Here is a 23,968-nt window from a genome sequence, read left to right as displayed (position 1 = left end):
CTCATTGCCATTCTTTTGATCTATGGCAGGATTCTCAAGACTCATGTTCCCCGATGGAAAAGGTTGAAGATGCGCTATGCGTGCCTCTTGCCAATTGATTCTCCTTCACATTTCCATTATTTATAGAAACAGGTGACCATCTGGATTTGGCCTGTAGGCTATAGTTTGCCAACCCCTGACATAGGCAGAGAGACAGCCCATGAAAGGTCACAGATGAGGGTAACAATGTGCTTTGACTGCAGGTGCTTTAGCGAGCCACTTCAGCACTCATTCTGGGCTGGTGGCAACTAATTTCTAGCTATCTGGAGTCTGTTCTATGTTTGCCAACTAGACCCCACCTCTGTTTCACTAGGCCTGTGGTGATGATAATTATAACAGCTAAATATTATTGAGGGTTGACTATGGCACCAGGCATCATTCTAAGTGCTTTAGAGATCTTCACTCATTTAATCATCATAACCCTATGAAAATGGATACTACCATGATCCCCATTTTACAGATGATGAAATTGAGGCACAGAGAGACTAACTTGCCCAAAGTCACAAAGCCAGTAAGAGGCAGATAGGATTTGAAACCCCAAGCCCATGCTCTTAAATCCTCTGTCAGGCTGCCTCCCTGAGCCCAACCCCTGGTTGTCCTCCATTGTCCTTTCCCATTAGCACAGTAGCACATTTGGGCATCCTCCCAATCCACATCTGCTCCTCCCCTGACCCCCTCAGGAGTGCTTCCTTAAAGTCACAGTGTGGGCCGTGCACAGTGGCTCACGCCTGTAATCCCAACACTTTGGGAGGCCAAGGCAGGTGGATCACAAGGTCAGGAGTTCCAGACCAGCCTGGCCAACATGGTGAAACCCTATCTCTACTAAAAATACAAAAATTAGCCAGACATGGTGGCATGTGCCTGTAATCCCAGCTACTCGGGAGGCTAAGGCAGGAGAATTGCTTGAACCTGGGAGGCGGAGGTTGCAGCGAGCCAGAATCGCACCACTGCACTCCAGCCTGGGCAACGGAGCAAGACTCTTTCTCAAAAAAAAAAAAAAAGTCACAGTGCGATAGGGGACAGCAGAGAAGAGAAATGAGGATTCCATTGCTCAGAAACCTAGAAAACCACCATAACTGAGCCCCCCAGGGGAAAACTGGGCTATATTGTTAGTTATTAGAAACATGGTGACCACTTTATTGCCTACAACCTGTGTCAATACAGCATTAAGAAATGGGTTTAAATGAGACACACAGAAAATGACTCAGTTGTAAGAACCATGAGAGACTATAGAATAGATAGTGTTGGGCATGACTGCTGTGAGAGGGTGATGCAGGATAAAGGAACTACAGGATAAGGATCACATCACAATCTTTGTGCTCCTATAGTTCTCAGCAAACTGTGGGCCTACAGTGAGCACATTCCGTTAACATCTGATGAAATGATTAGATGAATTTATGGCATCTTCCAGAAGAATGATACCAGCAGAGTGAGCTTTATATAACAATAGCATGGGCATAATATAATGAGGAAGAACCTAAGAAAGAAAACAAGTCACCAGAAGTGAGTTAAAGCTAATTTTTAACTAGTTCCATGAAATAAAATGTGTCCCTGACAAAGATAGTGTGTCAGTTTGATTGTTAATAAAATAATTGTGAGACGTGGTTTCACAGCACAGCATAGTAGTATAGTAGGAGCTGGTACACTGGGGCTAAATAGCCAAGGTAGGAATCATAGCCTTAACTCTTTCTTTCTGTCACTGACCTCAAGCAAGTTGCTGAGGTTCTCTGTGCCTTGTTTACTTATCTGCAATGTTAGGATAGCAATAGAACCCACTGCACGTGGTTGTTGTGAGGCTTAAATGAGTTAATATTTGTAAAGCATCTAGAAGAGCATCAGGCACTCTGTTGAAGTGCTTGATAAATTAATAAAATACATGAAGAATCGCAAAGCCTCTATGGTTTGTGTACTCTTAAAATCAGTTTTGAAATGCATAAATAATTATTTATTATGCAAAAGTTCTCTTTATGTTCCCTTTTAGGGGGTAGAATAAGGGTTACCCTTGGCCTTTTGCTACATCAAATATGGCCCACAGACCAAATGTGAAGGCCATTTTGGCTAAGATGAATATAAGTCTGCACTGGGGAAGGCACTTTAAAAATAAGCATTTAAGATTAATGTAGGAAAGAGTTCACATTTAGAAAATTATTGGTGGGCACAGAGTGTAGAAATTTAATCAACTTTTACTTAGCAGATCTACAGTTAATTTTTGTGATGTATAGTGAATGATTTTTCTCTCTCTACATGCTTATTAAATTTCTAGCACTTCCTCAGAAACCTTTTCCAGCCCTTTTCTTCTACAGCAGGCTGGCTTACTTACCAACTGCAAGGCCCAAGTAGTTAACTTCTGCTCTCTGAATCTCAACTTCCCCTTCCATAAAATGATATGCAATGACAGATGTGAGAGTGTTAGCATGAACTGTTAAAATTTAAAAGACTCAGTCCCACTCAGAAGCAAGATAAAGGTCTCTGTGGGGCCAAATCACAAAGTGGTAGGTCAGGCAGAGGGTGCAGAAGCAGACAGAGGCAGCTCAGAGCTCCTAATAACAGGGATTTAAATGTCCCGCATGAATCATTCAAAAGTCAGGAAACAACAGGTGCTGGAGAGGATGTGGAGAAATAGGAACAGTTTTACACTGTTGGTGGGACTGTAAACTAGTTCAACCATTGTGGAAGTCAGTGTGGCGATTCCTCAGGGATCTAGAACTAGAAATACCATTTGGGTACATACCCAAAGGATTATAAATCATGCTGCTATAAAGACACATGCACACGTATGTTTATTGCGGCACTATTCACAATAGCAAAGACTTGGAACCAACCCAAATGTCCAACAATGATAGACTGGATTAAGAAAATGTGGCGCATATACACCATGGAATACTATGCAGCCATAAAAAATGATGAGTTCATGTCCTTTGTAGGGACATGGATGAAGCTGTTAACTATCATTCTCAGCAAACTATCGCAAGGACAAAAAACCAAACACTGCATGTTCTCACTCACAGGTGGGAACTGAACAATGAGAACACATGGACACAGGAAGGGGAACATCACACACTGGAGACTGTTGTGGGGTGGGGGAAGGGGGGAGGGATAGCATTAGGAGATATACCTAATGCTAAATGACGAGTTAATGGGTGCAGCACACCAACATGGCACATGTATACATATGTAACAAACCTGCACATTGTGCACATGTACCCTAAAACTTAAAGTATAATAATAATAAAAAATAAAAATAAATAAATGTCCCGCATGAGGCAGGGGACTGGTACCAAGCTCATTCCCTGATGCCAGAGGCTAAGGTATCACTTTGCTACCTGTGAAGCTGCAAAACCAAGATGAAGCCTGTGGAGAAGCTCTGGGTTGCCTACTTAGGAAAGGAACCGAAGCAGATATTACACTGAAGCCTGGTTCTGGGCTAAGCACCATTGGGTGCCATCTACAAGACCCCTGACACCTGCACCAGATGGAAGTACTGTATTTCAAGTATAAGAATCAGCTCTTGACTGGAGGCCATGGATGCCAGGAATAGTTGGTAGAGACAGCCACTGAACTGGCAGAAAGTGAGGAGCTCAGAGAACTGAGAATGAGATTGAACTCCAACTCAAAATAAGCCTACAAAACAAAATTCCAAAAAGCATGGTAGAACAGCCAAATAAAAAAGGCAAATTCGCTCCTGACAAAAACAAAAATAGAACAAGTTAAAAATAACTTTAAAGTAAGTATTTTAGAATTCTCAAAGTTAAAAGTGGAGAATAGATCCTTAAAAAGAATAGATGGGTATAAAACAAAAATAGGGAAAAGTAAAACAAGAACAGGTTGTTATAAAAAAGAATGGATTATAAAACCTAGAATCAAAGAATAGTGATAGAGGCTTAATAACAGAATAGGAAAAATTCTAGGCTATATAGTTATGCAGAGGATTTTTAATTTGGAAGATGAAGATTTCATCCAGAGCAAGCCCAGAAAGATCACAACATAAATAGATGAAAGTGACAAGGTGCTCACCTCTGTACATCCCAGCACTTTGGGAGGTTGAGATGGGAGGACTGCTTGGGCCCAGGAGTTCAAGACCAGCTTGGGTAACATGAAAAAACCCCATCTCTACAAAAAACACAAAAAATTAGCCAGGTGTGGTGGCATGCGCCTGTAGTCCCAGCTACTCAGGAGGCTGAAGTGGGAGGACAGCTTCAGCCCAGGAGGTTGAGGCTGCAGTGAGCCATGGATCATCCCATTGCACAGCCTGGGTGACAGAGCAAGACCCTGTCTCAAAAAAGAAAAAAAAAAAAAAGACGAAAGGCACATTACTAGAGTTTTTTTTTAAATGTGTTGACAGAAATATAGTTAGTTCCAGAAGAAAACAGAAGAAATAAGTAGAGAAGCAAAACCCACAGAGATATCACTAAATGTCCTAAAATTAAAGATGATTTTCTAGAAGGAAAATGGCATGCCAAGTGTCACCTGGCATAAACAAATTTAAATCTACGCTTAAACCCATCACAGCGCCATCAAAACAGAACACTGAAAGTGTGGGGAAAAGCAAGAGAGATCAGATTGTTACTGTGTCTGTGTAGAAAGAAGTAGACATAGGAGACTCCATTTTGTTCTGTACTAAGAAAAATTCTTCTGCCTTGAGATGCTGTTAATCTACAACCTTACCCCCAACCCCGTGCTCTCTGAAACACGTGCTGTGTCAACTCAGGGTTAAATGGATTAAGGGCGGTGCAAGATGTGCTTTGTTAAACAGATGCTTGAAGGCAGCATGCTAGTTAAGAGTCATCACCACTCCCTAATCTCAAGTACCCAGGGACACAAACACTGCGGAAGGCCGCAGGGACCTCTGCCTAGGAAAGCCAGGTATTGTCCAAGGTTTCTCCCCATGTGATAGTCTGAAATATGGCCTCGTGGGAAGGGAAAGACCTGACCGTCCCCCAGCTCGACACCCGTAAAGGGTCTGTGCTGAGGAGGATTAGTATAAGAGGAAGGCATGCCTCTTGCAGTTGAGACAAGAGGAAGGCATCTGTCTCCTGCCCGTCCCTGGGCAATGGAATGTCTCGGTATAAAACCGGATTGTATGTTCCATCTACTGAGATAGGGGAAAACCGCCTTAGGGCTGGAGGTGGGACATGCGGGCAACAATACTGCTCTGTAACGCATTGAGATGTTTATGTGTATGCATATCTAAAGCACAGCACTTAATTCTTTACCTTGTCTATGATGCAGAGACCTTTGTTCACGTGTTTATCTGCTGACCTTCTCTCCACTATTATCCTATGACACTGCCACATCCCCCTCTCTGAGAAACACCCAAAAATGATGAATAAATACTAAGGGAACTCAGAGGCTGGCAGGATCCTCCATATGCTGAACGCTGGTCCCCTGGGCCCCCTTATTTCTTTCTCTATACTTTGTCTCTGTGTCTTTTTCCTTTCCAAGTCTCACGTTCCACCTAACGAGAAACACCCACAGGTGTGGAGGGGCAACCCACCCCTTCAGAAAGTAAAAACAAACTTTTAAAAGCAATCCCAGAGGAAAGACAAAGCTGCACCAAAGGAATAAAAAATAGATTGACAGTACAATCCGGAGCAGTGGCGGCAATAAATGCTAGAAGAGGAGGTAATGCATTCAAAATACTGAGGAAAAATTACTTTCAGTCTAAAATTCTGTACACAGCAGAATTACTATTTAAGAGTGAGGGCAATAAGAGTTTACTATCCAAAGAACATAGATTTAAAACATGACTAGATGATAATACTTCAGTACACTATTTCTTTGAACCTCACAATTGCTAGAGTCATCGTAACAATGTAATTATGCAATATATGTCTTATCACTATTTCTGAGAGCTGGTCTCTAAAAGTAGTTTCCAAAGGCCATTTTATTCTGGTAAATCTTCAAATAACTTTTTATTCTAGTTGTCATATCAGAGGATTTTTTTTCTTTTCCCTAATCCTTAATTTTAAGACAAAATTTTTAAAAGAAAAACTGCATAACGTCCCCACCAAAACAGCCATTTAAACTTCTACCAACTACTTAGCAGTCTTCTCCAAGTATTTAACAGTAGGCACTTGACATTTAGGACTGAACCATCTGGAGACCTTCACAGATATCCCAATTCACATAAATACTATACATACATCATCTCCCAAAATATAAAAACTTATAAAAACAAGTTATAAGACAAGATAGGTAAATTATAAATGAGTCACCTAAGCGATCCCTTTAGACCCCTAAAAAGAGTTAGTAGAAATTCACTAAGGAGCTAAGAATCTCAAAACCCTACTGGGAAGGGAACAGTGGCTAATGTAAAAGTAATTCGAAATCCGACCACTGGAAAGGGGCCAATTACCATGCACCATGGACCTTCAAGGTCATCCTCAGAGATGAGAAAACATTACCATCAAAGGTCTACCATATACTTATGTGGTACAATCAGGAAACACTTCTGTATTCAGCTGTTACCCCTCTTTTCTACTGTTTTGTCATGTAATCATTTTAATAGATGCCTAATATTCTAATCAGGCAGATACACATTACCCTTGACCAGTGCCTTCTTCCTAGACATTAAGGTGGTCTGTATTGTTCTTATTTTTATAATACTAAAATAAATGTCATCATAGAACTTTTCCTTTCTTTTGAATTAGTTACTAGGATTAATTCTAAAGACACTTATTGATAAAGAGCAAAATGCTGAGCACTTCTTTCAAAAAGAAGGAAGGGGGACAGGCTTACACTTTTCTCCTCCATTCCAATGCTGGTATTTCATTACTAATTCTCACCCTCTCTTCTCCTTGCACTTATCACTATGGCCATTTCCTTTGCCTTTTGAATTTGTCATTCAGTGCGAACTATTTGAGAACAGTTTTCAAATTTAAGAAATCCTCATAAAAGAACTTCCAAAACTCTTGAGATTCAATCAACACAGGTTGGTCCGAAACAGAATTGTTTCTTCATGATACATGAATCTAGAGATATGAGTAGCTCTGAGCAATCTATGAACCGATTCTACAACTAGGGAACATACAGTAAAAGGTACTGCCAAAGTTAACAAAGGAAAAATACATTACACAAAACAAGCATTCCACTTGAATATTCAACCTTGATAAATTTAAAACAATGTTATCTAGGGCAAATGATAAATTTATCAGAACCTGATTTCACTTTAAAATAGAGCCCTTTATTTTGACCAGAGGTTAACACATGCTTAATTATACTCTTGGTCAGTCTAGCTAAAGTTTTGTCAATTTCGTTGATCTTTGCAAAAAATCAACTTTTCAACTATTTTCTCTGTTGTTTTTCTGTTCTCTATTTTGTTTATCTCCACTCTACTCTTTATTATTTCTGTCCTGCTAGCTTTGGATTTAGTGTGCTCTTTTTCTTCCAGTTTCTTTTTTTTTTTTTTTTTTTTTTTTTTTTTTTGAGACAGAGTCTCGCTCTGTCGCCCGGGCTGGAGTGCAGTGGTGCAATCTTGGCTCACTGCAAGCTCCACCTCCTGGGTTCACACCATTCTCCTGCCTCAGCCTCCCGAGTAGCTGGGACTACAGGCGCCCGCCACCACGCCCGGAATAACATTTTTTTTGTATTTTTAGTAGAGACAGAGTTTCCCGTGTTAGCCAGGATGGTCTTGATCTCCTGACCTCGTGATCCACCCGCCTTGGCTTCCCAAAGTGCTGGGATTACAGGCGTGAGCCACTGCGCCCAGCCTTCTTCCAGTTTCTTAAGGTGTAAAGCTAACTGTTGATTTTGGATCTCTTCTTTTTTAATGATAAGTGTTTATAGCTAAAACTTTCCCTCTGAGTACTGCTATCACTGCATCCCATAGATTTTAATATGATTTTGTTTTCACTCATCTCAAGGTAATTTCTAATTTCACTTATAATTTCTTCTTTGTGTTTTTAAGAGTATGTTAATTTCTACATATTAGTGAATCTTCCATTTTACTTCTGTTATTGATTTCTAGTTTCATTCCATTGACATCAGAGAAGATGTTTAATATAATTTCAATCTTTTTAAATTTATTGAGACTTGTTTTGTGGCCTAACATATGGTCTATCCTGAAGAATATTCCAAGTGCACTTGAGAAAAATGTCTATTGTGCTGATGCTGGGTGTTCTATGGTTATGTTATATCAAGTTGAACCATGGTATTGTTCAAGCTTTCTATTTCCTTATTGGTCTTCTGTCTACTTGAAGTCTCTAGTTCACTGTCATGCCAGTCCTCTTTCCTCTTTAAACCTTTCAAAGTCTTTGTTCTGGCCAGGCATGATGGCTCACACCTGTAATCCCAAGGCTTTGGGAGGCTGAGGTGGGAGGATTACTTGAGCTCAGGAATTTGAGACCAGCCTGGGCAATATAGGAAGACCCTGTCTCTACAAAAAATAAAAACATTAGCTCGGTGTGGCAGCAAGGACCTATAGTCCCAGCTACTCAGGAGGCTGAGTCCCTTCAGCCCAGGAGGTTGAGGGTGCAGTGAGCCATGATCACACCACTGCACTCCAGCCTGGACAACAGAGCGAGACCCTGTCTCAAAAAAAAAAAAAATCCTCTTTCTATTATAGTATTTCTGGGGGTTTTAGTTGTACTTAGCAGGGAGGAGCAGGGAAAATTAGTCCAACCTATCTTGTCCCTCAACTGTGTTTCATGATGTTTTATCTATACTACAAAAAAAATTCTTGAACAGAGAATACAAAATAGAATCAGACATCTTAGCACTAGTAGGATCCCTCTAGTCCAATCTTCTTACTTTACAGAAGGGGCGACAGGTCCATGAGACTAACTTACTTAATTCCCACAAAGCCAGAGAGCTACACAGTAGCAGGACTAAGGATAAGACCACAGACAGACACATTCATATTACTACATTCAGCACAGTGTGGTACAGCTTTCAGTATGTTCTTTCATCATCACAAATGAAGGTACAGCCTTGGTTTATATCTTCTTTCCTTAATCACTGAAATACTCATTAACATGTTGTGATTTTCAGCTAATCTATAGCATACACTGTAGGACAGAACAAAGTAACACTTTGGAAGAAAATGAAGGTGGCATCTTAGGTGATATACGTTTATAAATTCACTTTGGAATAATTTCTGATTTTCTAATACATGCATGAATAGAAACTATCTTGATACACATTAAAATATTCGTATTTTGATGAGTAAAAATTAGGATGTTGTATATACCTTTGAAAGTTCATAAATATGCTTTAACAGGCAGTATCTTAAGGTGATTCAATGACTTATATATTACATGAGGTCATTTGAATATATTACAGCAAGAGATTTCATGATGTTTGGTGTTTATTCACGGAGTTTTAATTTGATTAAAAAAACATGCAATTTTAAAAGCAGTGACATTTCTCTATTGTTCACATTAAATAATGTTTCTTGCTATTTTCTTATAGATATTTGAAAGTTGACAACAATATAATACAGGTTAAGTATCCAAAATCCAAAAATACAAAATCCAAAATGCTCCAAAACCCAAAACTTCTGTTGTTGTTGTTGAGACAGAGTCTTGCTCTGTCACCCACACTGGAGTGCAGTGGCTCAATCTCGGCTCCCTGCAACCTCCACCTCCTGGGTTCAAGCAATTCTCCTGCCTCAGCCTCCCGAGTAGCTGGGATTACAGGCACGTACCATCACGCCAGGCTAATTTTTGTATTTTTAGTAGAGATGGGGTTTCACCATGTTGGTCAGGCTGGTCTCGAACTCCTGACCTTAGGTGATCTGCCCGCTTCAGCCTCCCTAAGTGTTGGGATTACAGGCGTGAGCCACTAAGCCTGGCCTCTTCTTTTTTTATTGTTTGTTTGTTTGTTTGAGATGGAGTTTCACTCTTGTTGCCCAGGCTGGAGTGCAATGTCGCGGTCTTGGCTCACTGCAACCTCCGCCTTGCAGGTTCAAGAGATTCTCCTGCCTCAGCCTCCTGAGTAGCTGGGACTACAGGCGCCTGCCACCCCGCCCGGCTAATTTTTGTTTTTTTTTTTTTAGTAGAGATGAGGTTTCACCATGTTGGCCAGGCTGGTCTCGAACTTCTGACCTCAGGTGATCCACCCACCTCAGCCTCCCAAAACTTTTTGAGTACCAACATGACACTCAAAGGAAATGCTTACTGGAGCATTTAGGATTTTGGATTTTCAGATTTGAGATGGTCAACTAGGTAAGTGTAATGTAGATATTCCAAAAAAAAGTGAAATCTAAACCACTTCTGGTCCCAAGCATTTCAGACAAAGGGTACTCAACCTATACTTCATTTTACTATCTTAAAAATTGATTTAGTATGTGTTAAAAATAGATTCAGTATGCATGTTATGCTTTAATAAAATTAACACTTAAAAATGGATTAGATAGCCCTGTAAGAGACTTACATAATCACCAGGAATTCCTTCCCCCGCCCCAAAAAAGTATGTGTGGTCTAAAACTCTTAATTTCTCCCAGAAGAATTTACTATTTTGAATCACCAACTGTCTATTAACTTGTGGAAAGAATAATTTAAATGACAGGATATTAATTAAAAGGATAGAGTATTTAAAATGGTGTTGAATATTTCACAAATTCAGGGCCTACGAACTGCCATTTAAGTTTAAGTGAGCTGCAGTTTTTACTTCCAAATAAAACAAATGTAGTATTTTATAAAAAGTTGTGTCTAAAAAATTAGTCTTTGAAAAAGAGTAGCATGACTGCCATATTCCTATTGGGTTCGATATCACTTTCAGGACCTGATTCTAGCCAGATTATGAAGTTAGATGAGGAATTAACTGAATGGACCACAGTTGTTCTGGTTTCCTCTTGAGGCCATCTGTGTTCATGGCTAGCCTCTCACAGTAGTACACACAGGACCTGAGGCATACAGTGACTAGTTCTTTCAGCAGGACCTTCCTGCCACATCCTCTAGACCTGTTCACATCAGTCACCACAAGAATCCCTTGACTCCCAGGCCCCTTGTGATCTGAGTTCTTGTCCCCATAAGGTCTGAGTACATCCCCTAAGCTGACCTCATGCCTCCCCAACTCCAGAACCCCTTTCATTGTGCCCTATAAGAACTCATCAATAAAATTCCCTATATTCTCAACCTCTTCTCTGAGCATTCCTTCCTCTTGCCCTAATTCAGTGCTTCTCAACTCTGGCTGCACTTCAGAATCACCTGGGGAGGTTTTTAAACCTCCCAGTGGCCAGACCTCAGCACCCCATGCCAAAATCTCTGGGAGGGGCTCCAGGCCTCAGCACGTTCAAAGCTCCCCCAGATGATTCCACTGTGCAGCCAAGGGTGAGAACCACTAGGCTAAAACCCTGTCCTCCCATCAGTTTCTGCTCCCCAGACAGAACTCCTTTGGTAGGGGCTGTTTCTCTCCCACATCCCTACCGGAACTGGAACTGGAAGTGAGCAGGAGGCTTGCTCCCCATGGCCACTTCCAGAACACTACAGCCATTTTCCCTACAATCTGGCTTTCCAAATCTCAGGCAGCTCCTCAAACATACCAGGACCTCTTGCAAGCCTGTTTCTCTGCATTTGGGTTTTTTTTTTTTTTTAATCTGCGGTAAAGCTCTGTATCTTTTAGCTAGCTAAAAAAAAAAAAAAGTTCTGTTGTTTCTTTAAAACTAATTTCATTGGTCATCTCACCCCTTCCATGAGTCTTCTTGGTCTCTCTAAGCTTAAAGGTATTCATCAAATGCTTCTCCCACAGTGCTTTCACCTTCCAGTGCTATTTTTAGTACTCATTACATTGCTAGTGAGGAAAACTTTGTTACATATAAGGTGAGAAATTAGTGGCAGAAATAGGAAAATTCTGAGCACATTAGTCTGCAGGGAACCCCAATTTATCAAATGTGGTGCTAATAGAAAACTTAAAAGATAATGTCTTGCACCCCCAAAATCTTTTCTTTATTATAGTTACACTGAAGCTGTAGCTCTATCACAATTGCCATAAGAAAACTGTCATGAGATCAACATTATTAAAAGGACTTAGCTACTGAAGTACCAAACAGTCCCTTAGCAGAGAACTGACCTACAGAATAAACACAAACTCGCCGGGCACGGTGGCTCATGCCTGTAATCCCAGCACTTTGGGAGGCTGAAGTGGGCAGATCACGAGGTCAGGAGTTTGAGACCAGCCTGGCCAACATGGTGAAACCCCCATCTCTACTAAAAATACAGAATTAGCCGGGCGTGGTGGTGCATGCCTGTTATCCCAGCTACTCGGAAGGCTGAGGCAGGAGAATCGCTTGAACCGGGGAGGTGGAGGTTGCGGTGAGCCAAGATCGCGCCATTGCACTCCAGCCTGGGCAACAAGAGCAAAACTCCATCTCAAAAAAAAAAAAAAGAATAAACACAAACTCTACAGATGGCAATTTACTGGATTTATTAAAATGACACAAACAGTGGGCTAATACATTTAACTCTCACTTTAACACTGCTCTAGGCCGGGCACAGTAGCACACGCCTGTAATCCCCAACACTTTAGGCTGAGGTGGGAAGATCACTTGAGCCTGGGAGGTCAAGGCTGCAGTAAGCCCTGAACATGCCACTGCACTCCAGCCTGGGTGACACAGCGAGACCGTCTTAAGAAAACAAAAACAAAAACAAACAAAAGAATGCACTGCTCTATATGAAATAGTTTACTTTAATTGCTTTTTGGTTATTTATGCTATAAATAAGTCTTTTTTCAAAAAAAAGTCACCTCTTCTGAGCTGAGCCAAAAGACCATGCCCTAGTCTCTAGTCTTGCCACAGGAAAATGTGAAACACAAACTACTTAATTTTGTATATAGTCACTAGGTTCTTCTTGATCTTACCTATAGTATGAAAAATAAAAAGATGTTTCTTTTAACTTATTCCTTTTCCTAACTCCAGGGCCCCATTTGTATAACTTAATCCAGATGTTCATATCACAGTGGTGCTTGAATAAGTATGAGCCAGCTAAACTGCATGTTATGCTGAAAACCTATACTTCATCTCTCTCATTTGATAAAAGAATATATGCTTTTGGTGTATGTAGAAACAATCTTTATATATCTCTGTATGCATATTGCAAATGTACAAACTCATTTTTCTTACATACTTAAAACCTGGAAAGCCAGGTTTGATAGTGTGTGCCTACGGTCCCTAACTACTTGAGAATAGTAGTTTTCAAATTTAAGAAATCCTCATAAGAGAACTTCCAAAACTTGAGATTCAATCAACACAAGCTGGTCTGAAACAGAATTGTTTCTTCATAATACATGAATCCAGAGATATGAGTAGCTCTGAGCAATCTATGAACCGATTCTACAACTAGGGAACATATAGTAAAAGGTACTGCCAAAGTTAACAAAGGAAAAATACATTACACAAAACAAGCATTCCACTTGAATATTCAACCTTGATAAATTTAAAACAATGTTATCTAGGGCAAATGATAAATTTATCAGAACCTGATTTCACTTTAAAATAGAGCCCTTTATTTTGACCTTTGATCCTTTCCCCATTGCTTGTTTTTGTCAGGTTTGTCAAAGATCAGATGGTTGTAGATGTGTGGTGTTATTTCTGAGGTCTCTGTTCTGCTCCACTAGTCTATATGTCTGTTTTGATAGCAGTACCATGCTCTTTTGGTTACTGTAGCCTTGTAGTATAGTTTGAAGTCAGGTAGCATGATGCCTCCAGCTTTGTTCTTTTTGCTTAGGATTGTCTTGGTTATATGGGGTCTTCTTTGATTCCATATGAAATTGAAAACAGTTTTTTCTAATTCTGTGAAGAATGTCAATGGTAATTTGATGGGAATATCATTGAATCTATAAATGACTTTGGGCAGCCGGGCATGGTGGCTCATGCCTGTAATCCCAGCACTTTGGAAGGCCGAGGCAGGTGGATCAGATCATCCTGGATCATCCTGGTCAGGAGATCGAGATCATCCTGGCTAACACAGTTAAATCCCGTCTCTACTAAAAAATACAGAAAATTAGCCAGGCGTGGTGGCAGGCACCTGTAGTCCCAGCTACTCAGGAGGCTGAGACAGGAGAATGGCGTGCACCCGGGAGGCGGAGCTTGCAGTGAGCCGAGATCACCCCACTGCACTCCAGCCTGGGCGATAGTGCGAGACTCCGTCTCAAAAAAAAAAAAAAAGTTACTTCAGGCAGTATGGCCATTTTCACGATATTGATTCTTCCTATCCATAAGGATGGAATGTTTTTCCATTTGTTTGTGTCCTCTCTAATTTCCTTTAGCAGTGGTTTGTAGTTCTCCCTGAAGAGGTCCTTCACATCCCTTGTTAGCTGTATTCCTAAGTATTTTATTCTCTTTGTAGTGATTGTGAATGGGAGTTCATTCATGATTTGGCTCTCTGCTTGCCTATTCTTGGCGTAAAGGAATGCTTGTGCTTTTTGCACACTGATTTTGTATCCTAACAGGTATTTTATAAATAAAGATATCAATGGTCACAGAAGCTAGGAAATTGCTGGCTTTAACAAAATTTACTAGCTTTACTTACTGTAGGCCTCCAAAGCCTTTAGTGAGCTCACTTGCACAGCGACTCTCCCAGAGGGGTAGAGGGGCAGCAGTCTGCAAATCTGTACCACAGAGCCCTATTAATATCTCCCAGAGACTGTTTTATCACAAGCAGTTTGGGAAAGACTAGAATATATAGGTGTCCCATACAAAGTGGTTAGTAAGACGCTCATAGGGTCAATACCAACTTGACATGGCACAAAAACTAAATATAACCATGTGTTTATTGCCCAGGACTTCATATATCTGAATATGTGTGTCCCACTTACAGTGGGTGAAAGGAGGGAATAGGGGAGAGAAATGGAATGTGGATCTTCTGCCTCCATTTCTTACACACCTGTTCCTGAAATCTGAAATCTCCATAGTTAGGCAGCTGAGCCGGAGGCTTAGGCTGAGTACTGGGCTCACTGTTTATTTTGTGATGGGAAATCTGGTAGACAAAGAAGCAGACTCATTCATTAACAGTGACTAGAGAATTCCCAGATCCCCCAGTCAGATCTTTGGTGACTAAGCTCCAAAAAGCAGGCAAGAAGCCCACCTCAAGCAGCTCAGATGAAGACTGCTGATAGCAGCAGCATATTTTGGGACCGGGTAGTAACTACTGGCATTTGTGCAGGAAGAGAAAGCTAGAAGGTTGGTTACAAAAGTCATTTCAGACAGGTCTTCCATGCATTCAACCAGGTGGCTCTCAAGCCCCAGGCTTGAACTAGCAGCTAGCAAATGCCTGCTCATTTTGTTGTGACGAAGTCCAGGTTTGCTGTTGGTGTGGAGCAGGAGCCTCATCTCATCAAGGTCCTCCTTAGGGGCCTGTGATGAAAGCCTCCATTGCAAGTGTAATGGATCTGCTGTCTGGCTGTATACATAGACACTCAGACTCCAGTGATGGTGACAGGAGGAGCCTTTAGGAGACACATTGCAATTTGGGAGCTGGCTCTCCTATTTACTAGCTATGCCACCTTGGGTAACTTGCTTAGCCCCCATATACTTCAACTTCCTTATCTGTTTAAAAAAAAAAAGGGATAATATTAGTACCTGTATCTACCTCAGAGGGGTTTTGTGAGGATTAAAAAATGCACTGAAAGCACTTAGCACAATGCCTGATTTATTGGAGATGCTCAATAGACACAGCTAATAATTTGAATGAGAAGAAATTACAGCCAATGAAAGGCTTAGGGCAAAACTAAGGTTTGGCATTAGATATACAGCAGGGACTCAATAAATACTTGTTGACGGTTCAACCAGTATCTCTTAAGGCCAATGTTACATCCTGGAAAGGAGTTCTCGCTGGTTTATATGCAGGTCAGGAAGAAATGGGCTTTTTATTACCCTTCGCACTAAAGCAGGAAGCCAATATCTCATAGTATTTGCATCTCAAGGTTGAGTGGATGCTAAAAACCATTTCATTCACTGAAAGAAGGACAAGCATGTGTTAAAAGTGGTTTCAGTGACTCATGAGTCCTGAGATGTCCCCGTATGGAAGGATAGCTCTGAACCACCCAGAACAATGAAGTAGAAACAGGGACTGTCTACAGAGAAACTTCCCAACATTTTCTGCCAAAAATCAGAAAGGGTCTTTAAAGATAGAAAGTTTCTTCAGCAGCAATTAACAAAAGGAAAGATCTGTAGCACCATATACCACACTCCACTGTTTGCTTCTCATTTTCAGCTCTGCAAAGTGTTGATGAATAAGGCCATAGTGGCACATGTAAATAAGGCAGAATTAATTTAGGGGTGAAACAGATCTTGGTGACATGTTCTCCCCCTCCTGCTATCTCAGCTTTTTGTTCTGAGGAAAAATACCATCCTAAAGAAAGCACCATAGGCCAAAACCACGGCACTAACCCCATGTTGATAACCATTTATTTTTCGTTTACGTAGAATTAACATAGCTCCTAAAGTGCTGACGAAAATATAGGCACCCAGATTGCACATACTATACAGAAAAACCATGTCTCCACCTCCAATTAGAGAGAGGCCCCTTCTTCTACCCTTCTCTGGGGATGAAAACAAACACACCCCTGGACAGCGAAGAGCGAACTAGTATATGTATGCTTGGTGGCTTATTGAGGAAACTTTCTCTCTTCCACATGAGGCTGGGGAGCTGGCTGGATGAGAATAAATTAAACCACTCTCTGCTCTCTTCACAGGGTATCAGCTTGGGAATCTCATGGACCAGATCTGTGGCGATCAACCCTTGCAAAGAAGCACAGCGATAGGACAACTTCCCTACCACCGAACAGTTTACATAAATCAAATATGTCTCCTACCTGTGATGGACAAGGTCTCGGAGGGAGCGCAGGTGGTGGGGGTAACAATCCTGACTTGGTAGCTGAAAAGAAAAACACATACTATTAAGGATCACCCCCCAAAAATAAACAACAAAAAACTCTTATGCTTGTTAACTTGGAATGGCAATGGCATTTGCATTTAACATCTTTAAGTTTTTACAGTCCTTCTGAAGGCTTAAGAAAAAAGAGTACAGGTTATTTCTAATCCCTTTTTCATTGTCATCCTAACTCGAACTCAAGTATTTATGTAGGCATTTATGATTAAGACGACATAATAAAATGGTACAGAAAAGACACCTAAAACGCAACAAGGGAAAGGTGGTCAATTCCTCATTATTCTAATGTTATTTAGTTTCAAACAATCTAGGGCAAAAGTCAGAAAGGGTCTTCTTTGATTTCTCTCATATTTCTCCCTAGCTCTCGGCCACTACACTGCTCATTAGCTCAATGAGTAGGCTACAGAAACTAAGAGAGCTGGAACCCAAATGAGGAAGCTTGGCCACCCTGTAAATGCTCCTGGGAATGGATCTGAAAGCAGTGAGGGAGGCTGACAGTGATAGACTGAAATGATATTTAGGGATTCTTCAAAGACCTCAATTTCTTTTTCTCTCTCTAATATTTATTATCAGGGATAACTAAAGCTGTTTCTAAAATAATCTGGCCACATCTGAAGAATCTTTACAAAGTATCAGTCTAATTTTAAATTTTGTGAGATACAGAGAATACTGAGTTAAGCCAAGAACATCTGAATTGTACCTTAGCAATGAAAATAAACAGCTGCTATGAAATTATAAATAAAGTTCATAATAACACACAAGAAATAAGTTTAGCATTACACACTGGCAAGTTAAACCACATTCTTTACAAACTCCTTAGAAAAACACCATCGTCCAAATAACTGTATGTAGTTTAGTTGCAAATTTGTACTATGCATTTGGACAATTTTCTGTGCCTTAAAAAATAAATCAGAACAATGTACCAAGAACATAAAAGAACATAAAAGATTTTGCAAATTACTTTTGATTTCCCTTAGCTAGCTGGATCAGACAAGCTAGAAGACGGAGTTTGGTGTGTTCCACAAATGTAACTCAGGGTAATATCACAGAGATTTTCATTTTGAGCCAGTGCATGGATATGGTACAATCATGTTGGCCTATCTATGATTTCTCTCTATCTGTCTTTCATTAAAATTTATGAAACACATCGGTGGGTTAAAACTCCAGAGGTGGTGAGACCTTGAACAGCTGTCAATAACAAAGCACACAGCAGGAGAGAATGCTGAAAGCCTTCAGGAATTATTCATCTCAGGGCTCCTATTCTTTAGATCCTCACAGACTGGACCTTTAAAATTAACAGTTACTTTCAAAACAAATGAAACAGGCCAGGCACGGTGCCTCATGCTGTAGTCCTAGCACTTTGGGAGGCCAAGGTAGGCGGATCCCTTGAGCTCAGGAGTTTGAGACCGGCATAGGCAACATGGATAAACCCCTTATCTACAAAAAATACAAAAACTAGCCAGGCGTGGTAGTGCACACCTGTAGTCCCACCTACTTGGGAGGCTGAGACGGAAGGATCACTTGAACCCAGGAGTTGAGGCTTCCGTGAGCCATGATTGTGCCACTGCACTCCAGCCTAGGCAAAAGAGTGAGACCCTGTCTCATTCATAAATAAATAAAATAAAATAAAATAAAATAAATCTACGCAAACTTCTAAGGGAAAGGCCAAGCAATTGTATTAATGTGTGTTAAAACAACTCTTTATTAACAAAAAAGAGGACTATACAAGAAATGATGAGCCATTTAATTAAATTGACTTGTGCTTCCAGCCAAGATGAAGTAACAGAGAGCAGATTTAACCACCCATTTAAAACAACCAAAAACACATAGAAAAAAAAATATGAAACAACAGTTTTCAAGGCACTAGAAAATCAGGCAACAAAAGACAGTGACCCCTGAGAGAGAGGAACCAACCAGGTGAGCCCTGTGGCTGACTGTCCCTACTCACTGCCTTGAGAGTTATTAGAAACAGTATTTAGATCCTGATTCGGATCTCATTAAGTTCTTTTGTATGATTTAATTTTTTTTAAAGACAAATGCCCTGCTCTTGTAAAAGATGATGTGTGGGTCTATTTCTGAATACACTTTTAGATAAAAGCATGTCACCTACAACATCATTTATTGTGGTTTATCAGAAATTGCCCCAAATATGAAGAAGAAATAGGGTAAAAGACTGAGGCCATTTAATATGGAATTCTGTTTTAATTTCTCACAATTGAGCTTCAAGCAACAAAACAGTATCACAGGTATGTGTCCGTTGTTCATTCTGAATCTCTCATTGTAAGAGTTGGCATAGAGGCCTGGCGCGATGGCTCACGCCTGTAATCCCAGCACTTTGGGAGGCCAAGGCGGGCAGATCACGAGGTCAGGAGATCGAGACCATCCTGGCTAACACAGTGAAACCCCATCTCTACTAAAAATACAAAAACAAAAAAAAATTAGCCAGGCATGGTGGCGGGTGCCTGTAGTCCCAGCTATTTGGGAGGCTGAGGCAGGAGAATGGCGTGAACCCAAGAGGTGGAGCTTTCAGTGAGCCGAGATCATGCCACTGCACTCCAGCCTGGGTGACAGAGCCAGACTCCATCTCAAAAAAAAAAAAAAAAAGAAAAGAAAAAAAAAACAAGAGTTGGCATAGGTTATTTTCCTCATTAAATTCTGAGAGCATTTTTTGGGGGGAAGCCCCCACATTTATATCAAAAATATTATACTTGACAGGATATCACTCTGTTGCCCAGGCTGGAGTGCAGTGGCATGATCATTAACACTGCAGTCTCAAACTCCTGGGCTCAAGCAATCCTCCCACCTCGGCCTCCTAAAGTGTTGGGATTACAGGTATGAGCCACTGTGCCCAACCATATTAAACAAATACTAAGAGCAGCTTTGTTTCCTCTTTTCAGTACCTTTGCCACGTTTTTTATTTTTCCAGTCTTACCTAGTTAGAATTATCTACTGTAAAAGTTGAATTTAAATGGTGATAATGGGCATTGTTGTCTTCTCTTGATCTCAAAGGGGAGCATTTACTAGCTCACCATAAGGTATGGTGTTGGTGTTTGCTGTAGGTATGTTGTAGATACCCTTTAATAGATTATGAAGGCGGTGCAGGCAGTGGGCAGTGGGCAGCACAGAGTGCGGGGCTCTTTTGTTCGGCTGAGAGGAGGGCCATTAGCCGAGGCCTGCGGTACACCATTTCAGCAAGGGGCTCCTTTGCAGCTACCCTTGCTGCTTTTCTGAGCGCCACAGCCCTGGCCGACCCAATGCGCCAATAGCGCAGCACCGATTCCTTTCCGGCTCCTGGGCACTGCTCTGAGCAGCATCACCCTTTACACCAGAAAGTTGGCACATGCTATGGGGAAAAAACAAAACAAGAAGAAAGTGGAGGAGGTGCTAGAAGAGGAGGAACAGGAATATGTGGTGGGAAAAGTTCTCTACCGTCGATTGGTAAAGGGCAAAGTGGAGTACCTCCTAAAGTGGAAGGGATTCTCAGATGAGGACAACACATGGGAGCCAGAAGAGAACTTGAATTGCCCTGACCTCATGAGTTTCTGCCGTCACAGAAAACAGCACATGAGATAGACAAATCAGAGGGAGGCAAGCACAAAGCTGATTCTGATTCTGAAGATAAGAGAGAGGAGAGCAAACCAAAGAAGAAGAAAGAAGAGTCAGAAAAGCCACGAGGCTTTGCTCAGGGTTTGGAGCCGGAGCAGATTATTGGAGCTACAGACTCCAGTGGAGAGCTCATGTTCCTGATGAAAGGTAAAAATTCTGATGAGGCTGACCTGGTCCCTGCCAAGGAAGTCAATGTCAAATGCCCACGGGTTGTCATATCCTTCTATGAGGAAAGGCTGACGTGGCATTCCTACCCCAAAGAGGATGATGACAAAACAGATGACAAGAATTAACTCTCCTGAGTACCAGCCTCTGTCACATCTGACTGTGGGTTTCAGGTGGGAAGGAAAGAAGTTCTACTTGTCTTGACACCATAGAGGTAGCTTGAGAAGATGCCCTTTGAAGAGCCAGTATCGTTTCTGTGCCCTGCAGCAGCCCAAGTGTTTTAAAGCCGTTCCAAGCTGTATAATTTGCACACCCATCCCAGTGGAGGGGAAGGGGGATAAGTGCTTCAAGGCAACCTTTTCTGCACTTTGCTGAGAAAAAGCAAAGGGCCCTTTATGAAGGACAAAACTTGCAGAACTGGGTGTGTGGGAGAGCAAAAAAATACTGTAGATAATCAAAGAGCATCTCCGCAACGCACAACTTTCTTCCCAATAGTGTTAACTCTACATTTTTACAGCATAGCACATGTGTAGTTTTTGGCTATTACTGGTGTATTATGTGGGAGAGGGAGGAATGGGGAGGGTGGAAAGGGAGATGGGTAGCATCATTTTGATTAAAATTTGGGGCCTGATAGGGGACATGGTGAAGCAATGCAAAGAACAGAAAACTAATGATTTGCTTCTATGTCCAGAATATTTTACCTTTGAAAAAAATGTCACTGGCACCATAAATACGGACTGTGAGAGACTTTAAAAGCTGTGAAAGTCTGAAATCTATAAGCCATGGTGTTCCCTGCCTAAACTTAATGTACTTAGTCTCACAAAGGACTAAGCCAGTTAATAAGTTACCAGAGTTGCCATTTTGGAGATGGAAATTGACTGAGGAAGGAAGGTCTTTTATTGGAGAGTATACAGTACAAGCAGATCATTCTGCCTCAGAGGTGCTAATTCCTGAAATTAGAAGACCCTTTCTTTTCCAATAATAAAGTTATAAATATCAGCTTGTTCATCCTAGCCACTGGCTGAGGTGTTGGGGAAGGGGAAGAGGGTGGTAGAGGAGATAAGACAGGAGGGAAGTAAAGGGCCCATGCTCTTAGTTGGGACAACTTTTGGAGCCATTCTCTTTTGAGCTTTGAACTCTGAAACCATTGGTGGCAGAGTTCAGTCACTGACAGCACAAGTTTCACTGAATTGACTCAAGAGTTGAGTGATTTCAAAAGCCTTGGTCTCAGGAGATTAAACTTTCATACTGGGCAGTGGTTCACTTTAAAACACACACACACACACACACACACAAAACCATTTTTTAACAAATCCTAAGAAGTAACTGATACCCAAAATGCTCTGTCTTGAGTCATGAGATCCATCAGTTCTTGATATTATCTAGACTTGGATCTAGAGCTACATTGTAAAATCTTTTTAGGCATGTGTTAGATTTCTTTGAAAACTTTGTTTGAATGTAAACTTCACACCACACTCTCAGTTTTTGTCTTAATAAAACTATAGATATATAATCCCTGAAAAAAATAGATTATTATGAAAATTCCTATCCTTATTTTGAGACTTCTTTTCAGGATAATTTGTTGTTGGATTTTAATCAGAGCTGTAACTCTAGCCATTGAGATTATGGTATTATTTTTTCCTTATAATTTGTTAATGTGGTAAATTACATTCTGGATTGTCTAATATTAAAACACCCTTGCAGACCTGGGATAATCTCAACTTGGTAAGTTTTTTATATCTGCTAGATTTGGTTAGCTGATATTTTGTTTAGGATTTTTGCAACTACCTTCATGAGTGAGACCTGCAAGTGATTTCCTTTCTCATATGGTCCTCTATTATGCTTCATTCAGGTGGAGAGCACCACCCCCAACCCCCTACCATGCCCTGTTTATACTCTTAAATAGGTTGTATAAGATTGCAAATTTTTTCTTGAATATCAAATAAAAATTTTCCCAGGAGAGCCACCTGAGCCCGGAGTTTTCTTTAAACAAGATTTTAAACTATGATTCTGCTTCTTGAATTGTTATAGGACTCTTCAGACTTTCTAATTCTTAAGTCGATTCTGATAAATGATATTTTTCTAGGCATTTATTCATTGCCTAAAATTTCAAATTTATTAGCATAAGGGTGTCCATACCCCCCTCTTATTATTATTTTAATCTCTGCATGTGTAATTGTCTTTTCCCATTCCTCATACTCCAGTTTTCCTTCACTAATCTCAGCTGGCATTTGTCAGTTTTGTTACTCTTTTCAAAAAACCAACTTTTAACTTTTTTGAGCCTCTGTATTGTATGCTTGCTTTCTGTCTTATTAATGCTGCTTATCTTCTTCCATTTACTTTCTTTGGGCTTATCTTGTTTTTTTTCTATCTTAAATTGGTTGCTTAGTTCACTAATTTGTAGCTTTTATTTTCTAATGTAAGCATTTAGGGTTATAAATTTTTTCCAAGTACCTCTTTAGTAGAATATCATAGGTTTTTATTTGTGATATTATCACTCAGTGCTAAAAGCTTCCTAATTTCCATTACAGTTTATTTTATGATGTCTAAAGTATGTCTTTTAGAATTTCCTTAATTGAGAAGTCTATTAGTAGCAAACTTAGTTTATTTGATTGAAAAGTCATTTTTCCCCTCTTGAAAGAGGATTTAATTGGGTATAGAATTCTAAATTGACAGCTATTTTCTCCCAGCACATCGACGGTAACATTCCACTGCCTTCTGGTTTCTACTATTGCTATTAAGAAGCCAGCTCTCAGTCAAATCACTCTTTTGTTAGATGGCCCATCTTCTCTCTGGTTGCTTTTAAGATCTCCTCTTTGTTTTGGGTACTCTGAAATATCAAACTTTATCCTATGTCTGCACATGTATTTCTCTAACATAATTTTATCACTTGCTTGAGCTTCACTGGAATTTCTGAACCATGTAGCAACCCATTAATTTTGGTCAATTCTCAGTGATTCTTTAAATGTTGTATTTCTACCATTTTTCTCTCCCCTCTCCTTCAAGAGCTTTCTAACTGTACTGTGTTCTAGATAATTTTCTACGATCTACTGTCCAAGTAACCAATTCCCTCTTTAGTCATTCTTAATGTCTAACAAAATCCAGTCTTCGAGTTTATGTTACAGAATTGTTCTTTTCTAGAAGTTCTATTTGGTCTTTTTTGAAAATGTTTTTTTCATTTTTATAATTTCTTGGCCACTCATTTTCTTCCTCTTTTCTTTCAACATATTTATATAATTTCAATATCTGAGGGCTTTGTATTTCCTGTTTGTTCCTGCTCATTGTGCTTCATTTCCTAGTGTGTTTAGCAACCTGTGACTCTAAACTCAAAT

At 40.4% G+C, this 23,968-nt stretch overlaps 1 protein-coding gene and 1 pseudogene across 6 annotated transcripts in view; one reads left to right on the top strand and one right to left on the bottom strand.

The window, feature by feature from the left end:
- Positions 1–23,968, bottom strand: part of REPS2 (RALBP1 associated Eps domain containing 2) — a 202,445-nt gene that overhangs the window by 32,370 nt on the left and 146,107 nt on the right. For all 6 annotated transcript variants that reach the window (XM_055375470.2, XM_055375469.2, XM_055375471.2 and 3 more), the window contains one exon: positions 16,789–16,850. In XM_055375470.2, the coding sequence (XP_055231445.1) occupies positions 16,789–16,850 (62 nt within the window). The remainder of the gene's footprint in view (positions 1–16,788; positions 16,851–23,968) is intronic.
- On the top strand, positions 20,211–20,764 carry LOC101147138 (chromobox protein homolog 1-like; annotated as a pseudogene).

The sequence above is a fragment of the Gorilla gorilla genome, chromosome X, assembly GCF_029281585.2.
Source record: "Gorilla gorilla gorilla isolate KB3781 chromosome X, NHGRI_mGorGor1-v2.1_pri, whole genome shotgun sequence".
Lineage (NCBI taxonomy): Eukaryota > Metazoa > Chordata > Mammalia > Primates > Hominidae > Gorilla > Gorilla gorilla.
This window is presented reverse-complemented; position numbering and strand designations above follow the sequence as displayed.